Raw genomic sequence first — 19,198 nt, 5'->3', positions numbered from 1 at the left:
AGAAGAGTACCTTGAGATAGGTTTTTGGGACAATTCCTTTGTCGCCATTTTTATTAACAGCCTCCCACCAGCCATCTTCACTGCAAAGGGAACAACACAATGTTAAAATCTTCTGACAAATAAGCTAAAAAAAAAATCCAATCAGAAATAATATCAATTACTATTAACTTCACCTTGTTGAAAACACAAAAGAAATGCTGCATTTACAATAGAAATTTATATCTCAGTTTTTTACTTAAATGTGAATATCAATTCTTTCAATCTTCGCCAAATTGCTGCTTATCCTGCTATCGTAAAAGATTAAGAAAATTTTCATAGTGAATGTAATTAAACATTTTCAATGTACATCCTTACAGCTGGAAAATGTTTACTGCATATCACTCTTTGTTTTGAGAATGTTGTAATGCCAAATATTGGTTGTACCAGCCATTCATGTTTAAAAAATGGAACAGCTTTTGTGAGATTGGTGAGGAGATGAATGAACCACAGTCACCTCGATGTCAAATTTAAACTACAACTTACACTCTTGTATGCTAATTAACACAAAACCCTGATACAATTATTACCATGCCTATCAGTTTGAGAATAGAAATCTCGGCTGTTCACCCTTAGTGCCATACTCAAGAATTTTTCCACTTACATGTAAACAACTGGGCACTGGAAACTTGAATGCCCAGTGTAAACCACTGGCACTGGTTTTCAACAAACATGACTGCACAAACTGCACAAACTGACCATCAACTGCTTATTGTCACCAAGGCCAAAAATATTAATGCAATGTAATATGCCTAAACATGAAATAAATTGATAACGATACAAGATTAATCCAACAGGACAGATTATTTTTACTGCATAATGGAGGGATTACATCCCGCTGTTTTCAAGGTTGAGTTCAGTAGATTTATTTACTTATTTGATAGGTGCTTTATGCCGTACTCAAGAATATTTCACTTATTTGATGGCGGCCAGCATTACACTGGGAGAAAACCGGGCTTGAACCTATGACCATCCACAGGTTGCTGGCAGACTTTCCCACGTACGACAGTGAAGCCTCCCCCACTCCCCGAGATCAGCAGAGAATTTTCTACAAAAGTACTGTTCTTGTACATATGTATGTGTATAAAGAAAGAGAGATAGTACCTTGTGTTGACAATGGTGAGAATCTCCCCCTTTTTGAAGCTCAGGTCTTCTGGCTGCTCTTTCTCATAGTCACTGATAGCTTCAAATAATCTCATCTGCAATCACCATGATACAAGAATACAAAGATAAATAAACTTACACTAGCATATATATTTCTTTCATTGGTGTTTCACAGGACAACAGTACTTCACTTCTACGTCAGCTGTCAGTTCTATGGATGGAGGAAACTGGAGTGCTCAGAGTAAACCAGGAGCCTTTGGCAAGTAACTACATAAATAAACTTTCCCATGTACACATTTCCATTTGAAGAGAGAAGGTGTGTGTGCTATATTCATGGAACACTAGTGTCCTACTGACTCAGTGAAAAACCCAATAATACGTCCTACAACTTATTTATTTATTTGACAGGTGTCTTACGCCATACTCAAGAATGTTTCACTTATACAAAGGCAGACAGCATTATGGTGGAAGAGAACCGGGCAGAGCTCAAAGGAAACCCACGACAATCCACAGGTGGCTGGCAGACCTTCCCACATACAGCCAAACAAGAAGCCAGTATGAGCTGGACTTATTAACATCATGTTCTTCTGATATTCTGTTAAGATAAACACATCACTATAAAGCCTAAGTCTGCTTCATAACCTTCGCACAACAAAAAGGACTTCCAGCTCTCCTGTTCCAGACTTACAGTTGATGAGAATTCCATTTCATCTTCTTCCTCCTCTTCTTCTTCATCCTCTTCATCATCATCTTCCCCTTCTTCATCCTCTTCTTCATCCTCATCATCATCATCTTCTTCTTCATCATCCTCTTCATCCTCATCATTTTCTTCATCACCTTCATCATTGTCATCATCTTCATCTTCCTGTTTTCCCTTCATTATGGATGCCTTTACTTCTGCTTTATTGTCTTCATTTTTGACCTCTAATTTCTGTTTACCACCACTGTCAAGAAATCACAAAACCATCAACGAAAGATGTTTCTAGTAATACGAAAGCAATTAACACTGACAAAACATGACGAGGAGAGAAAATTAATACTAAGTCACAATAATAAACATCCATTTGTTTATTTGGTGTTTAACAGCATACAAGAATTTCTCACGGGTGGAGGAAACCTATTGTTTACACTTAACAGTCAGAAAATAATGAATATGCTGGAGTGAGACAAATTCACAACCATATTCATGACAAAAACAGATAGTAACTGTAAGACTTCAGAAAATCAGAATACAACACTGCCAGGCCGACTTGACCTATGAGAGTTAGCATGACCCTGACCTTGGTTGGGCTGGCTGCTCCAATGTGTCTTCCCCTTCTTCACTCTCCTCTTCGTCTGAAAATTAACAGCATACAGCAGGGATTAATCCTCAGAGAAAAATCTCAGGGATTGAATATTACGTCAGGATCTTTGACCAGACTTTAGAAGAATATGGAGTTATTCTGACAACAAAAAATACTCCATCTTGCATCTTACTACTTAATAGTCTTGCCTGCCTTTATTCAGTATCTACTAAAAGTCGCTGTGTAGGTATGTATCCAGTGTCTTGCCTAGCATGGAAGTGACAGGTCACAAATAAATAACAAAGAGAACAAACACCTTTGAATACAGATTGCAGAAACAGTAGAAAGAAATTAGACTGTTTAATTATTGTAAAAGCACATAATAAGGATTAAATATTCAATATTATTTTGACATCTCAAAAACAACTAAGTTTTCAACTAAGTCTGATTAAGTTACAAGCTAAAGTAAGCAGTTACGGTTCCAGCGGGGAATAATGCATTGAACAGAGTTCATCCCTCACTCCGGTTATTTCTGCAGCCAACCCTATTTACATGACTTAATGCTGTAAAGACTTCATGTAACTGAAAATCACACAAAAGTACTGAAACTGACAGTTACATGTACATCGCAAAGAACTGCTTTTAACTTCAAAGGTATAAGAAGAATATACACAGACAGGCTTGGTATGCAAACAGAACACATCTGCACATTAGACAAATACCATCTTCATCATCATCCTCTTCTTCATCGTCCTCATCCTCTTCCTCTCCAGTTTCTCCATCATCTTCCTCCTCTTCCTCGTTATCAGCACCAGGTTTCTCTACGCTACAAACAGAACCAAGGACTTGTTGACAAACAGTATTTGACCGTTGGTATCAATTTCAACAGACTAATCTCTCTGTATCAAATACAAATCAGTTACCAAGGTACAGGTATTCAATGCTTTTGTTTTCTATTTATCAACAAGTACCTTCACTCATGGAATCTCAGGTACAAGTAGGTAGATGAGAACATCCAGAACTTATAGCATTACTTTAAAATGAAAAACGTATGATTAAAGAAATACAAAAGAATCCTGAATAAATCCTTTGACAAATGTATACAAGTCAACAATTTGCAACTAACCTAATTCCTCAACCTATTAACATATGAAACAGCAACTGTCAGCGCAATTTATGTAAATTTTTAATATGCTTGCACAGGGAATATTATTTTGGTTCAATTGGCCAATTTCACAGCCTCAGCTAAAATGTAATTTTATCAGTTTACACAAAATAATGCCTTCCACATATACCTGAATAAAAACCTTGCAAACATACCAAAATTTATTTATTTATTTGATTGGTGTTTTACGCCGTACTCAAGAATATTTCACTTATACAATGGCGGCCAGCATTATGGTGGGTGGAAGCCAGGCTGAGCCCTGGGGAAACCCAAGACCATCCGCAGGTTGCTGACAAACCTTCCCACGTACAGCCCGAGAGGAAGCCAGCATGAGCAGGACTTGAACTCAGAGCGACCGCATTGGTCCCCAGGCTAATGGGTCATTACGCTGACATAGCGTGCTAATCAACTGAGTCACGGAGGCCCTCAACAAGCCAAAAGGCTGAAGAATTAAAACAGATAATAAAATGAGATATACAACATTCATACATACTCAGGTCTGACTTCTTCTGGAAAGTTGGCTAGGGCAGCTTCAAGTCTTGTCTGAAAAAGTCGGTAAGGATGGACAATACATTAGAAAGCATACTCTCTGCCTTACATTTTAAGCCTTTAGAAGCAGCAAAAGAAAATATTACACCCAATGCACTAATAACACTTGCATACACAAAAGAAAGAAATACACACACAGCAATGTGTAACACATCTTAAGATTTGCATTCCAGATTAAATACCTGCTTACAAGTGGTCTTGTAACATTATTTTGGATATCAGAAATAGGCATCTTTGGAGCCAGCATGTTTTATTAGCTAAAACCCCAGAGTGTCCTGGTAAGGACACCAACCATGATGCCAAGCCACTCAGAGAATGCTACCCTCAGGCTGGCCAGTACTTTGCACCAACACCTTCATATGCTGAATACCTTGCTAGGATACACCAACATGGCCAATTTTAGAGTCTGATGCACTGTAGCTTATGAGAATATTTGAAAACATGAATTCTATAAAAAACAGAGACATTTTAAACATGTGCCAAAATCATTCAGAGAAACAATTTTGTGATGGCAAACACCTTCTTTTGCTAGATTCAATTCATAAAAGTATATGTACATATCTATCAGGGTCATAACTCTACCTTAAACTGTTCCAGACGTTTAATTTCATTGGTTTTTTTGGTGTCAAATCCCTTAATAGCTTTTGGTTCATCTTCCTGTCAAACAGAAAATTTAAAGAAGTGCAAACAAAGATGAGCACTCACGCTTGAAAAGATACCTGAAATCTTACATTGCACTTTACAAAATAGTGATTTTTTGTCACTAACAGTTACTTTTATATCAGTTCAACTGTTACACAATGGAAATATGCCAAGTCTCTTACTATCATCGAGTATAAAATAATGGATCACAAATTGATTGAAATTTGATTACAAAAGCAGACAAACAAATCAACCATAAAACCAGGTGTACCTCTTTCAGTTCTTTAACAGTGACCAGCAATTGTGACACTTCTGTACTGGCATCAGAACACCTGTAATGCCAAGAAATTTGAAAATTATCACCAATAATTATCAGAATTCCTGAAAACCCACATGTATTCATTAATTAACACATGCATGGTATGATTCCATTTACATGTACATTTACATACATTACCGTCCCATAAATGTACCCTCGTTCTTGAACCTTTTCAATCACCTCAGCACCCAGTATTTTGAAACATTCTAAAATAACTAAGGGGTGTAGAGAAACAATTTGCAAAGTTTTATGAAGCTTGCCGCTTTAGTGACACTAACAAATCCTTTCAGCGTCATCTTCATAAAAATTGTATGCATAAATTCTCCGGAAATGGTGCATTAGAGGTCGAAAAGTACATGTTTCAACAAAAGTGTCACACACTGGTGACCCTTATCCAAAAGAATACAATATATATACACAATATAGATAAGTTAAGTTAAAGTAATGAAGTTCAATTTCTTTGGTTCCAGTTTAATGATTTACTGGTAATTACTATTTCTTTCTCAAGATGACGAAAACAAAAACTGAAATGAACACATGTATATATGAGACTGGTTAGGCCTGTGTGTGGAGAATCCCAGTAAAAAACCACTATGTTCACATTACCGGAAGTGTAGTGTTCAAATGAAGACAACAGCATGGTCTCAACATTCCCAGTACAACCATTATTACATGTATGGAGAGCAGGAAACTTGTCAAGAGCCTTTAAACAAAGGTTCTGAAATTTGACCCCATGTGTCATTTTCACTTGTTCGGATTTCATTCCAATGTAATTCTCCTGTTCAATGGTTTGCCACCAAACACTACTAAAGGCTGTTGGATATCATGGTAGTGGACCGCTGTTTCAATAACTCTGAAGTTCAGGACACCCTTTAGAGGTCTCCAAGTTTCAAAGCAGGCTGAACATTTGGAACTGATGGTGAAAAATTGTTTATACCACAAAAGGCTTGTATGACCCTTTCAATGTAAAGAATAAAACAGCATAACTGTACTTGCTCTTTTAACACTATACTACAGATTATGTACACAACTTTGTTCTACTGCTGGAGCTGAGTACATGTATGTTCTATAAACCACTGTGCCAGATAGCTGGACATCTGGACTACAATGTGCCATAATTTAGATTTTTTATTCCGCCACTGTGCTCTTGACTTGGGGCTGTGCATTTGAGAAACTGCTTTGTACTTAATCTATCAATTTGTTTCTTTGGTCTTGCTACACAAGGTTAATAGACTTTGATACATAAAAATACTGACACTTTTCTGTTAGTCCCTAAGTATTAGACATGTTTTTGTACAATAACATCTCAGAACTGCAATAACACACCACATGGAAGAGGGATATTCTGGTGCTTTAAAAAGCAAAAACAGGGGAACAAAAATTTCTAATGTATTCATTTAACCGGTTTGCAGATACAGACTCAACTTACCTTGAATATAATTCTGTAAGTTTAGCTTCTCTATCTTTCAGCTTTAAGTTTTTGATAGACTTCTCACTTTCCTTAATGGCAGAATCAACCTGAAATAATTTTTACATACCGGTATCCGTTATTGTCATGTATTTACAGTCTGTAGAGATAAACATTTATTTCACTGAAGTTAATAAATCAAAACATAAATAAACATAACATAAAAACCTATATTCATACATATTTCCTGAAATTGCACCATTTAATATATTTCAGAAGTGTAAGTGTTCTCCTCTGTTTCTAGGATGTGAAATAACCTGAACATTTTCCCCACTGAGCCAAGATAGGTGAATTTTTACAACAGTGATTTTTCATTAACATAAAAGAAATAAGTTTATTGTAGTTTTAATGTCGGGGTCTCTATCACTGAACATTTTTCACTTTCAAAAAAGAGATGCAAAAAAAACTCATAACAGGAACTTGTTAAATACATTTTCAGAAGTGTAAGTTTGCCACCACCTTTTCTTGTGCAGTCATGATGAATGGTGAAAAAATAACCTGAAGGTTAATACAAAACTTTAGTGACCTTAATAATTTATACATGCTATGCTCTGTTATCACCTACTGTGATGCTATTAAATTACAAGGATTATCAGGCATAGTTCTCATTATACACTGTAGTTCATTGTTGTTCATTAAAATTTCCTGTCACCTTTCCATGTTATCTTTCACCTTGTCTGCTGGCCAATGCTGCAGGGGAGGAGAGCGAATTGAACTACACAGCAAAGCAATTCTGGAAGCGCTGTGAGGAAATTGCATCTTGATACCCACAGTAAATAGCCACACAACACATACATGTAGTTGCGGATTATGGTAACTCTCATTCAAGAAATGCAGTGACAAGAGTTTATGAAAGAGCCACAATGTGTTGAATCTATAATAAGGAGCATTTACCACTGTTCACACATGTACTATAACTTTCCTACGACCAACTATGGCCGATCAAACAATTTTGGATACTGTCAATCAGTTGACAACAATTTGTGCTAGGACGTTTTAATGCAGGTGTGAACAGCTGTAAATGTTCCTTACCATAGATCTAAATACATTTGAGGCTGTTTTTCCTCATGACCCTGCACTTGCAATACTGCAATGAGAGTTACCCCACTCCATAACTATGCAACACAGTGCAGAACTGCAGTCATGAACATATACATGGAGCTTGCTAGGGATTGCTGATTGAGAAAATGCCAGGTAGGAAACCATAACGCTACGGAAGCTCTAAATGTAGTTAGGAAAATGACCAGCGTTATGGTAAGGGACCTCTGTTAGACAATGTATCGTTAGCATACCATACAACGTCTAATTCATTAGCCTATTTGACGTTGTAAATTAGCGTATTACTGCAATGTCTACTTCATTAGGCTGTTGGCTATGATACATTGAGGATGGGATGTCAGTTCACTTAAGAGTCTGCTTTTCACAATGGATATCTGAAGAAGCGGGTCAACAACAAAGGCTATTATAACTGAACAAATTAATCAATATATCGCAAATATTAGATTTTTTTTTTTTTTAAATCGTGTCTGGGCAAAACTAAAGGGAGGTAATTATGTCAATGCGTTACCAAGAACGCTTTTTGCGTTTCAACATTTCTCTTTCAACAAATTTACCACCATACCTTCTTTTTCACAACATCACCTTCCTTCTGAGCTTTAGCCAGATGACCAAGCTCTCTAAATGGCATATTTCTGGGTTTTAATGGGTTCTTGCAACTAAAAGAAAACCAATACTAATCAACGGGATGAGACCTCACTCTCCACCATTGCCGCCATCAACAAACAAACACCATGCACTGCAACCAAGATTTTAAAAAGTAGTATTCCTGCATCCGTGTAAAAAAAAATTAGCGTACAAAATAAGATTGACCTGTTTGAATATTAACAAAACATCATATGGATTTAGTTAAACCGAATTCAGTTTGTTCAATCCATACTCAAACTTAATGGCGTATCAAACAGTTAAATTTTAATAAAAATGCGGAATGTAAATAATTTAGTTTAGTTGATTATGCCGTTATAAAGAATTTCAAATCAAATGCCGCACACAGATTAGTAGTAATAATGTGTGACTATTCTTTTCTTTACTCATGAACATTGATTATTTCCAATTCAGTCTAAACCAGTTGAGGTAGAAAGGTCCTCATCGAGATTATTCCAGGTTAATCTTTTGTAACAATTTTCTCAAACTGTACTGGTGAGCATCGCGGAACACTGACAGTTCGTTTCTCCGTGAAAGTGACCTTATTTTGATACCGTTTGTCTCTAGGAGCGCTATTATGCGCCATACATAATATACGTTGTTTACAATGCACAGAAAAAAGTAGGGACATGCTAAATATTCTCCTTAACGTATGGTGAGTATTATGATTATGGACATTTTAATGTTTGCGCCATGCCCCCTTTATCGAAACCCCAATTTACGCCACATAAAAGTTAATCAGACAACGTAGCAGATGAGATTATCTAAACTACAGTCTCGACCAGGAAATTCTATTAAACTAACGCATGTTTGAATCGTTAAATTCATACTTCAGTTTAAATTTCCGAGAGCTGCAGTCAAAATATTTTTCCCAGGAAAATTTTAACTCAAAATGCTAGGTAGTGCTAGTCGTGTATGCTGTGATTAGGGTGGACGTCAATATATCTTAATCCTTGTCCATCTAGTTGAACCCAGTGCGTAATTTAAAATGTTTTAAAATCCCTTCATCATCCACGAATGCCTCTTAAACAAATCACCGCACATCTGCATACTCCAACTCAATTGAGCCGATCTCAACGAGGTCTGCACTCACAACCAAACCTACCTGCACTAAAGAAGTTCTTTTTTATGCATTTTTGGGTTGAATGAAGAAGGTTGAAGTTGTTCTTGCAGACGACAATGGGAACATCATAGTTTTCTGGAGGATTTTAATACCAAAATTCAGTGGCATTTCAAACCCAGAAGTGGTTCACCTGACACTTCAAAATGGTTGTGGCAAAGCTCTACCAGTCACAGTGACCACCCCAGCAGCGAGTTAATTAGTTTCATAAGTGAGAATAGTAAATGAAAAAGTTAGTATTAAAGATTCCACCATAGAATTACATACGAAAGAGCAGGGAAGGTGAGTTAGATTGCCACAAGTGGGGAGGAGATGGGAATTTGAAATCTGCACCATCTTTTTTGAGAGGTATTGATGGACTCAGTGTTACGGTGAATGTGAGAATTTTAAAATAGCACACTGAATCCATCTAGGTGTACTATCTTAATTCCAATGTTTGTTAATCCGAGATTGCTCTGACGTTAGATTTGGCTACATTTTATTCGACCAAGGATGGACCCAAACCATCACAAGCCCAACACTGATCTGTTATTTCCTAGGCCTGAGGTTCCTTTGTGACGCTCAAAGCAAGCGGCTGTTTTGGTAGCCTTGACATATTGGACAAGGGCAGGTATGTGCAACAACTGCAGGTTTTCAAGTGGGGCACACTTAGACTTCTAATAGTCTAGCCCTACCACACCTCTCTGCTTTAACCTAGTGATAGGGGAGGTTGTGATATAGCACTGAAGCACTTCATCAAGCTTGTGCTCTGAATGTTCCTACATGTGTTCTTAGTAAAACTGGTATTGTTTGGTCGTTGGCATAAATTGTTAGAAAGAAACGTGAAGGTAAACATCAAAACTCCGGCTTGGTGTTTTCCTTCACTGCCATGTTTGGCTTCGCTTTGGCATCAGTAGCCTTCATCTACTCTAGGAAAAGGTTGAATTCTGCCCGATGACTTAGTTCAACTAAATTAAATGTTGAGGTCTATTTTCAACAATTTCTGATATTTACCTGCCTTGACTTTTAATCCTTGAATTCAAAGAGCCTATCTAACAAGATAGGCGAACGACCAAGCAATATGGGGGATTTACTAAAATACATGTAGGAACAATAAGAGCATAAGTTTGGAGTGCTCCCAGTGTGATCTCACCTACCACCATGTTAAAGCATAGCGATGTGATAGATCTAGACTATTACAAGAGTAGCCCTAGAATTGTGCCAGGGCAAACTCTCATATTGGTATGAGATCATCTTTGGCCAAACAAAATTTCGCCAAACCTAACGTCAGAGCAATCTCAGACTAAGTGTATGTCTACCTGTATATGTAGTTCAAGATGCCAGAGCTAATCTTTTTAAAGGTTAGTTTTAATTCGGCCAGACACCACAGATGTTGAATCAGGGCACTGTAGGAGACCAATTAACTGTTTAAGTCATCCAAATTATATTGAAGGAGCATGAACATCACTTTTATAAAACCTCAGCTCTCATATTGGGGAGCAGGTCAAAGTGTCTACATCTGCAAATGTCCAACCAATACAAAATCAGAACATTCCTATAGACTTTTATGACAATGTATACATTGTGTGGTATAACAAGTGAAGTCCTCCCTTATTTCAGGGCAGACAAATGCTTCAGGATGTGAAGGATGCATTATAAGGTGTAACCATTTACGGCTGCAAAATTTCGTCGGTTATGTTTCACACCGCTAATATTTTACCGCGGGCGAACAGGCGGTGCCAACCTGGAGCATTTCGTGCCTACATTCACTCATCATCATTGGGACCAGGCCGGGAACCCTTCAGACGTGGGATCCTTTTCGTCACTGTGGCTGGGATTCTGCTCCTTGTTGGAGGAATCCTCACCTGGCTGGGTAGGGAGATCTGTTTGTATACTCAGCTGTTTTTAACCTGGATAGCTCTTTGTCAGTGAATACTCAGTTATGTTCTCATTTTAGTTTTGTGTTTTGTATGTTATACTGCTCTTAGTTGTTAGAAATTTTTTTCCTAGATAAATATGAAGATATGTTCCCAAATCAAAGTAAGAATTAATCAAATCTATTGATTTGGGAATTTCTGTAGCTCTCATGGTTTGTGATCTTACACATTTTATTGAGATATGATCAATGTAAATTTCAGTGTAAGTCAGCGCTTTACCCAATCTGATAGCCAGATTTCTTTTGGCATGTAGGTGTAATATTAAATGTGATCTGGTCTCACCTGCAGGTTTTAATGATGTGTTTGGTGGTGAAGCCTCCATGACTGGGCCACTGCTCATCGCTCTGTCTGTCCTCTTGCTCCTCTTCTCCACCAGACAGTTTCTCATTGCCAAGAAGAGGACCTTAGATGCCAGGGGCAGGATACAGGTATCTCATCTCAAGAATCTACATAATAGCAGTCATTGTTTCTTATGTTCAAAACTTGAGTAAAGCATTACAGAGGCATCTGCTGGTCTCATTTCATACTGCTTAACGGCGCACAAATTAGAGCTGCCGGAAACTGCCAAATCATGTGGTCAACACACCTGGCTTACTTTACACATCTAAATCGCGAGTTTGTCCTGTTTGATGCCAAGTTCTGTAAAACTCATTTTAGTCATGAAGGTTTCCTCTTGAATATCATCACTTTATGCTGTTGCAGTGTAGACAGTGCAATGTTTACAAAAATAATTAAATTAAATATGAAGGTAAGCCGAATCCCACGTGGTTGATTTGGTAAAGCAACAGTGTAATCGATCCACCTATTTATATCAAATAAAGGACAGTAAAATGCCATGCAGCTGCTCTGAAATCAGGTAATTTAATAATATGGGTTTGGGGCTCTCATACACTTCTCTAGATGATCACATTCTCCAAATAACAGAGAAATCATAATAAAGTACATCTAGAAGACAACCAAGGAAACTAAGAGCTGTGTATGCCTTGACAATATGGCTGACTAGTAGCCATTCTCTAACCAAAGAACTTGGTGGTCCATCTCTTATAGTGAGTGGCACACACCAGGGGAGACCATGTGTGGCATCCATGCAAAGAAAAAGTCATTTAAGTCTGAGGACTTTTTTTATTTTCTTGGGTATTTTCAGTTACACATATGAATACAATTTTTTTTAAATCCTTGTTGCCAGTTTCAACCAGTGGGCCGAGGGGCTGTGGCAGCACTGGTCATTGACCGAGATGACCACATTGGTGCAGTCACTGTCATCATGGACACTGGCAGAGAGGACAGTGATGGGGATACTACTTGGAGGTAAGGGAGATAACTCTAACGAAACTTCCGCTTGTTTTATGTACGAAAAGTTTTATGGGCTGTACCATGTATGGGAGTGAATCTGGTAGGATAACACAGTTTATCTCTCTCCCTCCCCCAATGGTGAGAAAATACATTGTCGATTAAATGAAGCACATTTAAGAATATTCTAATTTTAGCAAATATTGTATGATTCCAAAAAAATAGTTTGTGGCTGTTACTGGATTCTTCATTTTTTTATTATTTTTTTTTATCCTAGACCTGGTTCTTTTTCATGCCGTCTCCATTATATTAAATGCTTATCATTCAAGGATAATAACATCATTGGAACTGTAGTTTCTTGTAGATTAAGACAATACTTTTGTCTCTTTGCATTTATCACCAACCACCAGATATCATAAAACCTTAATGTCTGTTGTAGGGCTTATACAAGGGAGTATGCCCCACCATCATACTACGAGGTAACTCAACAGGAAATGGGTGTGTCTACGATAAGCCGGGACTATCCGGCCACTGCAGCCGATACAGAACCCCCACCCACCTATGAAGAGGCTATACGTGCTCTTAATGCCAACTCCCATCATGCCACAGAAAATTACACGATACAGCTGGGTGGCTCTAGAAACAGCAGACTTGTTGTGGCCAGGATACGTACAGGGCATGGAGTGACAGGCCATCCAAGAGGAAATACTCCTGACAGGTTCTTGGCTGATAGCCGTGGTGTCACCACTCCTCTTCAGCCTCTCACATCAATAGAGGCTACCTGTCTTGATTCCCCAGACTCTACGGCTTCAAAACCAGAGGTGACAGACTCCGAACCTGCCTCCACGCCTGAGACCACGCCCCCTCCCTGAGGCCACACCCATTCTCGTTAGGCAATCTAAGGTTATTTGGTGCAAGGGTACATTGACTCTTGATAAGACAAACAAGGTTGTGTGGTACTCACCTTATCAGTAGTGATGTGAAGTAGTGAAGAGTTGAAGTGTGGTGTATTAAGGAAGCCTTTAATAGGTTATTGAGGAAGACCTCGCAGTTCCAGCCTTTCAGGTAATAGAACACATGTGGTGAGATATGTGCAGGTAAAGAAGAGCATCTGCAGTCATGTCAAGCTACACGCATTAACACAAGTAGTTTTAGCGATTTGGCAAGTGGTTTAGCGAAGGCACTGGGTTTCTCCAGTTGCACCTGTAAGAGGGGGCTACCATGTGTAGATGTTGTGGATAGTTTGTTCCCATATTTGCTCTATTTTTGGGGTATTCCTTTGCTAGTTATAAGGGGTTTAGTCATTGTACTCATCTCTGGGTAATTTGAGGTACATACATGTATTTCTGGACCTTTGTGATCACCTGTAGAATTTGTTTTCTAATAATGGATGTATAGGCAACTGTTAACTATGGAACTTGGGTGTGAACCATACAATGTACATGTAAGTACGCCCTAGTCTACATTGTCTATCACTACTCCTAAATTCACTCCTATTCACATATCCTCAGCAGAAGAAACGAATTTGAGTTTTTTAACAGTTTCTTCAAACAAATTTGGTGAATTAAGTCGCATGATATCAGAGTTACTGGGCACTTCAGTGGTAAAGTTAACCAAGTCTTGATGCATTGGGTGCAGTTTGTGGTGATGGTGTTACTGTTGAAAAGGTATTGCCCGAGTGATTTGTATGAAGGTTGCTGATAAATGTAGAGATATCTCAGATGTATTATGTGGTATAGCTCTTACAGTGGAGATAAATTAAGAAGTGTTTATTATATTGTTGTTAGATGCAAGCAAGGCTTAATATAGTTCTTTTATAGCTGGTATAATAATTGACTGAGGTTTCTGATATTTGTTCTGGAGTTGAAATGAATTCAACAAATTATCTCTTTTCTTCTTTGAAAGTACATGAATTAAATAATTGACAGTATTGTTCTGGTTTAAACCCGCCTTAAGTGAACAATGTTTCTATCTGTAAAACTGTTTTGGTTAATACTGAGATAAAGTGAACAATGATTCTATTGGCAATACTGTTTTGGTTAAAGCTAGAATGAAGTGAACAAGGTTTCTAATGTTCTTCTGGTTAGAATTTAGATGTAGTGAACAAGGTTGCTGTGTTGGTTAAATTTTAACTGAGATGAAATGGACAAGGTTTATAATTTATTATTCTGTTGTTAACAAAGTTTTGAGGATTTCTCTGGTTAAAAGTGGATGGATTGAACAAAGTTTCTTTAAATGTTTTTGATATTCTGTTAGACTTGAGTGGTTTTAAGATCATTGAAATGGAGTATACCATGCAATATTTTTATTTTCTGTCAATATAAAAATGTTTTTTCCCTTAAAGTAGCATTGTTGTTAGGATTGAAGTGTAATGATAATCTTTGTTAGTTCATGGTCATTCATGTACTGTATGTCACCCCTAACATTGGCCTGTAAAAATGCACTTTCAGAGGCACATAAAGGCCTTAAAGCATACTTTTGATTTGAAAACACCTATATTTTTTTTTTGGATAAGAAATTAATCAAACTTCACAGAAAAGCTCTAAGTGATCCTGTAAGGTGGAGGAATTAATCAGAATCACTCAAAATCTGTGTTGTGAAAACAAAAACTAAAGCTTAGGTGTAATACATTATTGTGTGGAATTCACATGAAAGCAGTTTAGTCTCTGTAACATTCTTCATGTACATGAATATAGAAACTTGCATGGACATAGTGCTTTACACTGCACTACATTTAGCTTGTGTCACTTGCTGGTCAAGTGAAAATTGTGCTGTTTTGACTATTCAGTTCATAGTCATGCAGGACCGAGCTATGGATTCATTCATGGACACGGGCTGTCATAATACTTCACCTCAGACACACTTGATTCTTTATAGGGGATTGGTGCATGGCTGAATAAGTGAAACTGTAAGTGCCAATATTGATTCATATCGTATGGTTTGTGCTCGGACAAATAGATGATTTTCATTATTTATTTCAACACTGTTATACTGTACTATCAAATGAAATTATTGTTAAATCACTGTTGCAAGAAACAATAAGGTTCTCATTTGGTTTGTTTATTGGTCTTTGTTGAATTGGGTATACTTCTTCATAGTCTATCAGGAACAACAGAAAGACACACGTATGCGTAGTTCCTTTACTGTCATCATGTTTTATGAACTGAATTGTATGTGTATTTTTCTGGGCCAACAGTGTAAATGTGTCTCTATTTACCATGTTTCAGTTCACTTTTGGATGTAGTTCTCCTTGATGAATGTATACATGATGATTTTATTCTGTGTCTTCATTTTGACTTTGTGTCTTAAACTTTTGAAATAGTCTGTTTAAACAGTATATTGGTACTGATTGACTGTAAGTCTAAAGTTTAGTCTTTCATAAGCCTTTCATTTTAGCATGTCTAGTGAGTCGATAACTCATTCACTTTACATTTACATTATCAGTTTACTGATTCATGGTACATATGTGTCAGCAGTTAAGTGATTCACTATATATGAGCAGTTAAGTCATTCACTGTACTTAAGCAGTTTGGTGATTCAGTGTATGTCAGAAGTGCATTATTAGCTATTTTGTGATTCAACATAAGCTGGTAGTTTAGTGATTTGCTTTATAAGCAGTCTACTGACTGATGTATAATGATGTAGCGTCCAAGCGATTAAATGATTAAAAATTTCCAGGGCTGCGCTACATGTCCGCAGTATGAATATTGTTAAGTTAGTGACTCACTCTGTCTGTGCTTTACTGTATGTCAACAGATTAAGTGGTATGCCAGTACTTGGCGTCAGTGCATTTGATAGTGTAGAGATGGCTGCTCACATTTGCATACAATGAAATATATGCTGACTCTTAGTACATTGTATATTGCCGATGTGTTCATCATTCATTTTGGTGCAAGCATCAGACTAGCATTGGTAATGATAAGGCTTAATGATTGGCAATTACGTTACCTTAATTTTTTCTTTTTGGTTACATCAATAGAACTCTTTATTCACTGATTTTGGCATGATCTACAAAACTCGTGCTAAAATAATTTACCCTAGTTTTGCTTATTGGGAGCAGAAAATCTGCTTTGTCTTAATTTTCCATAAATTGAGTTAGTTTTGTGTTATATCATATCTCTTTGGTTCGCATTGAGATGATAACACATGAGGCACATGATAAACCTTTATCAAAAGGTAACACTTGATGTAGAGTTTGTAAGGTTGCTTACATTCATGTACATTGTAATGCATCACAGGCTATCATCAGAGCATTGGCATTTGTTATTCAGCTGTTTTATTCTTTGGTTATCTGGGTTCTGTTTTGTTGGTTATACTATTACAAATCTATTTGCTGATGTCAATTTTGAATGTCTTTTTATTACTAAGAGTATTAGTTAAATATTTTTATGGAAATATTTATTGCTTTTGGTGTTGAAGCTTTTTAGCAATGTATCAGTATTTGAGTTCACAACCAGGAAGTATATAGTGCTTTTCAGCAAGGTTATTACCAGTTGAAAATTTGAACTTCATGTACCTTTACTTACTCTCTCAGTGGCTCTCTTAAGGGTACAACTAATCTGTTCAGTTTTCATTGTACCTCATTTTGTTTTGATTCATTGTATTTATAGTCTTGGTGGAGAGTATTAAAATTATTTGACTACAGCTTTACATACCAACATTGACTTCTTACATTGTAAGCTTTTGGAGTGGAGTGTATTTAACCTGTGTAAAATTGTTTATCATAGGACATATGTGTACACTGTATATGTATCTGGTAGTGTACTGGAGCTAATTGAATTGTGTGTTGCTATGTATTTGTTTTAAGCTGCTTCCTTTGTAGAGACATGTGTTCTTCATCCATCAGCCTTATTTGTTAAGATGTGATATCCTGTGATTGGGGATTGTTAGTTGACAGTGAAGCCTATACAGTGGTACAAAACGGCTGCGGACTTGTTCTGATGTGATTAATATGCACATGGTTAAATCAAGCTCTTTTATCATTACCGTGCAGTCATACTTATCACCACCTACAAAACTATGGCTGTCTAGTCCAATGCTTGTGTTGTCATTGTCCCTAGTAAGAGAACTTCATTAGCATAATATGTAAGACCTATATGACTTATTTATTGCCCTGTGTAGTTCTTGAAAGCTTCAACACCGCTGTTTCTGGTGCTCTGATCCTGTGTACTGGAACTTCCTCATGCACACTTTCTAGCCTTAACTGACGCTTTGACCTTCTAGTGCTTTACGCCATAGCGTATATATCATGTTACTGACACTTAGTTGTCTGTGTTCTTTATGCGTGAATGGGATGGATGGAGTGACGTGGAATGATTTCCCCTTCCTTCTTTCCCATTCTGTCCTACTCATTCTATCATTCTATAAATCTGTAGTGGTTACATGTATGTATTGGTGAGACAGTTCCAGGTCGATGTGTTACTGTATGGGCATATCATGGTTAAACTGGGAACGATTTCTCCTGGCGGCTTTCTCATTGGATCCTTCCTGCTGCGGTGTTGTAAATCAGTACAATGTATGGTTTTCATGGTTTCACATTAGTTTCTTCTGAGGTGATCCTGGACAATGATGTAAAATGCACAATTCAATATGGAGTTCCGGTATAGGAGCCCCCTAGTCGGATTGGAGGCCTGTGATGGAAAGGTCTTGAGAAAGTTTTAAGGACAATGTTTAAGGAAGTTTTAATGCCAAATTGGACAAGTTGTTGACCTCAAGAGTGTATGGTAAAATTTTCATGATGCATATGCTATGAAAGAAAATACCAATTTCAAAGGAATTTGTATGTTTTCTTTCTGCTGTCAATGCATGGTCCATTTCTGACAGATTTTCATGACCATCAACATTCTTCATGGCAGTTTTTCAGTAGCTTGATTGCTGCTGTACTCAGGACATCTTCCCTGTTGTCCCATTAGCATGACTTCTCTGCTTTCATTTGATCATGAACAGTTGTAGATGTTAACCTCATGTCTTACGATCCAAAAGAAATTTGTGATCAATGTCCAGTGGTGTCCCATAAGCAATGTCCAGTAGTATCTCAGGAGCAATATCCAGTGGTTTCCCTTGAGCAATGCCCAGTTTTGCATGACCAGTCCCCATTGTAGTGATACACTAGCCTCAAAAAACATCTCCACTGATACCCTATAACTCTTGGTAAAATATATACGCTGCAAAAATGAAACCATTCCATCGAAAGGTATTTGAACTGATGGCATCCCTACTGATCAAAGACCAATCCATCTATAGTTGTTGCTATGCACTTCTGCTATAATGTGTCCTCATACCGGCCAGTATCACGGATCTCAGAACTGTGGACACTGTTACGACTGCTGTATGATCACTACTGCAGTGTACTGAATGTTTATCACTGTCATCAAGATGTCATGGCGGAATGAACTTGGAGAAAAGTGGCAGTTGTTGTAATTCTGGGTTGATTCTTTGGCGAGAAAATGAAGTATAGAATCCATGGCATGTGTTGTTAAGGTGTAATGCTCAATGCTATTGTGGAATGATCAGTGGTTTAGGTGGCCTAGTGTCCATGTGATCTGCTTAGTGCGATTTGTGAAGTTTTCAGTACTGATCAAGAAATGTCCAGTGCTGAATGGGAA

General features: G+C 37.4%; 2 protein-coding genes across 2 annotated transcripts in view; one reads left to right on the top strand and one right to left on the bottom strand.

Moving 5' to 3' along the window:
• The window catches only part of LOC135466978 (nephrocystin-1-like), a 39,193-nt gene extending 30,869 nt beyond the window's left edge, over positions 1-8,324 (bottom strand). Inside the window, exons 1-10 of the mRNA XM_064744732.1 lie at positions 8,188-8,324; positions 6,528-6,616; positions 5,051-5,111; positions 4,720-4,794; positions 4,082-4,131; positions 3,146-3,249; positions 2,421-2,475; positions 1,829-2,084; positions 1,141-1,235; positions 11-80 (exon numbers count right to left, since the gene is read on the bottom strand). Coding sequence (XP_064600802.1) covers positions 11-80; positions 1,141-1,235; positions 1,829-2,084; positions 2,421-2,475; positions 3,146-3,249; positions 4,082-4,131; positions 4,720-4,794; positions 5,051-5,111; positions 6,528-6,616; positions 8,188-8,253 — 921 coding nt within the window. The 5' untranslated portion in view covers positions 8,254-8,324. The remainder of the gene's footprint in view (positions 1-10; positions 81-1,140; positions 1,236-1,828; positions 2,085-2,420; positions 2,476-3,145; positions 3,250-4,081; positions 4,132-4,719; positions 4,795-5,050; positions 5,112-6,527; positions 6,617-8,187) is intronic.
• Positions 8,325-8,788: 464 nt separating this feature from the next.
• On the top strand, positions 8,789-16,725 carry LOC135468511 (uncharacterized). Its single transcript, XM_064746799.1, has 5 exons — positions 8,789-8,922; positions 10,987-11,239; positions 11,592-11,731; positions 12,490-12,611; positions 13,033-16,725. The coding sequence occupies exons 2-5, from the start codon at positions 11,062-11,064 to the stop codon at positions 13,463-13,465; spliced, it is 873 nt and encodes a 290-aa protein (XP_064602869.1). The 5' UTR covers positions 8,789-8,922; positions 10,987-11,061; the 3' UTR covers positions 13,466-16,725.
• The last annotated feature ends 2,473 nt before the right edge of the window (positions 16,726-19,198 follow it).

This window comes from Liolophura sinensis, chromosome 6 (genome assembly GCF_032854445.1).
Source record: "Liolophura sinensis isolate JHLJ2023 chromosome 6, CUHK_Ljap_v2, whole genome shotgun sequence".
In the NCBI taxonomy this organism is placed as follows: domain Eukaryota; kingdom Metazoa; phylum Mollusca; class Polyplacophora; order Chitonida; family Chitonidae; genus Liolophura; species Liolophura sinensis.
The sequence above is the reverse complement of the archived record's forward strand: the minus strand, read 5'-3'. Positions and strand labels throughout refer to the sequence as shown.

What these genes read in the sequence shown, in the direction of transcription:
- LOC135468511 (XM_064746799.1), top strand. Translation starts at nt 11,062, where the DNA reads ATGTTTCACACCGCTAATATTTTACCGCGGGCGAACAGGCGGTGCCAA. An exon ending in AGGAATCCTCACCTGGCTGG is followed by an intron (nt 11,240 to 11,591) that starts GTAGGGAGATCT and finishes TCTCACCTGCAG; the next exon opens with GTTTTAATGATGTGTTTGGT. An exon ending in GATGGGGATACTACTTGGAG is followed by an intron (nt 12,612 to 13,032) that starts GTAAGGGAGATA and finishes TGTCTGTTGTAG; the next exon opens with GGCTTATACAAGGGAGTATG.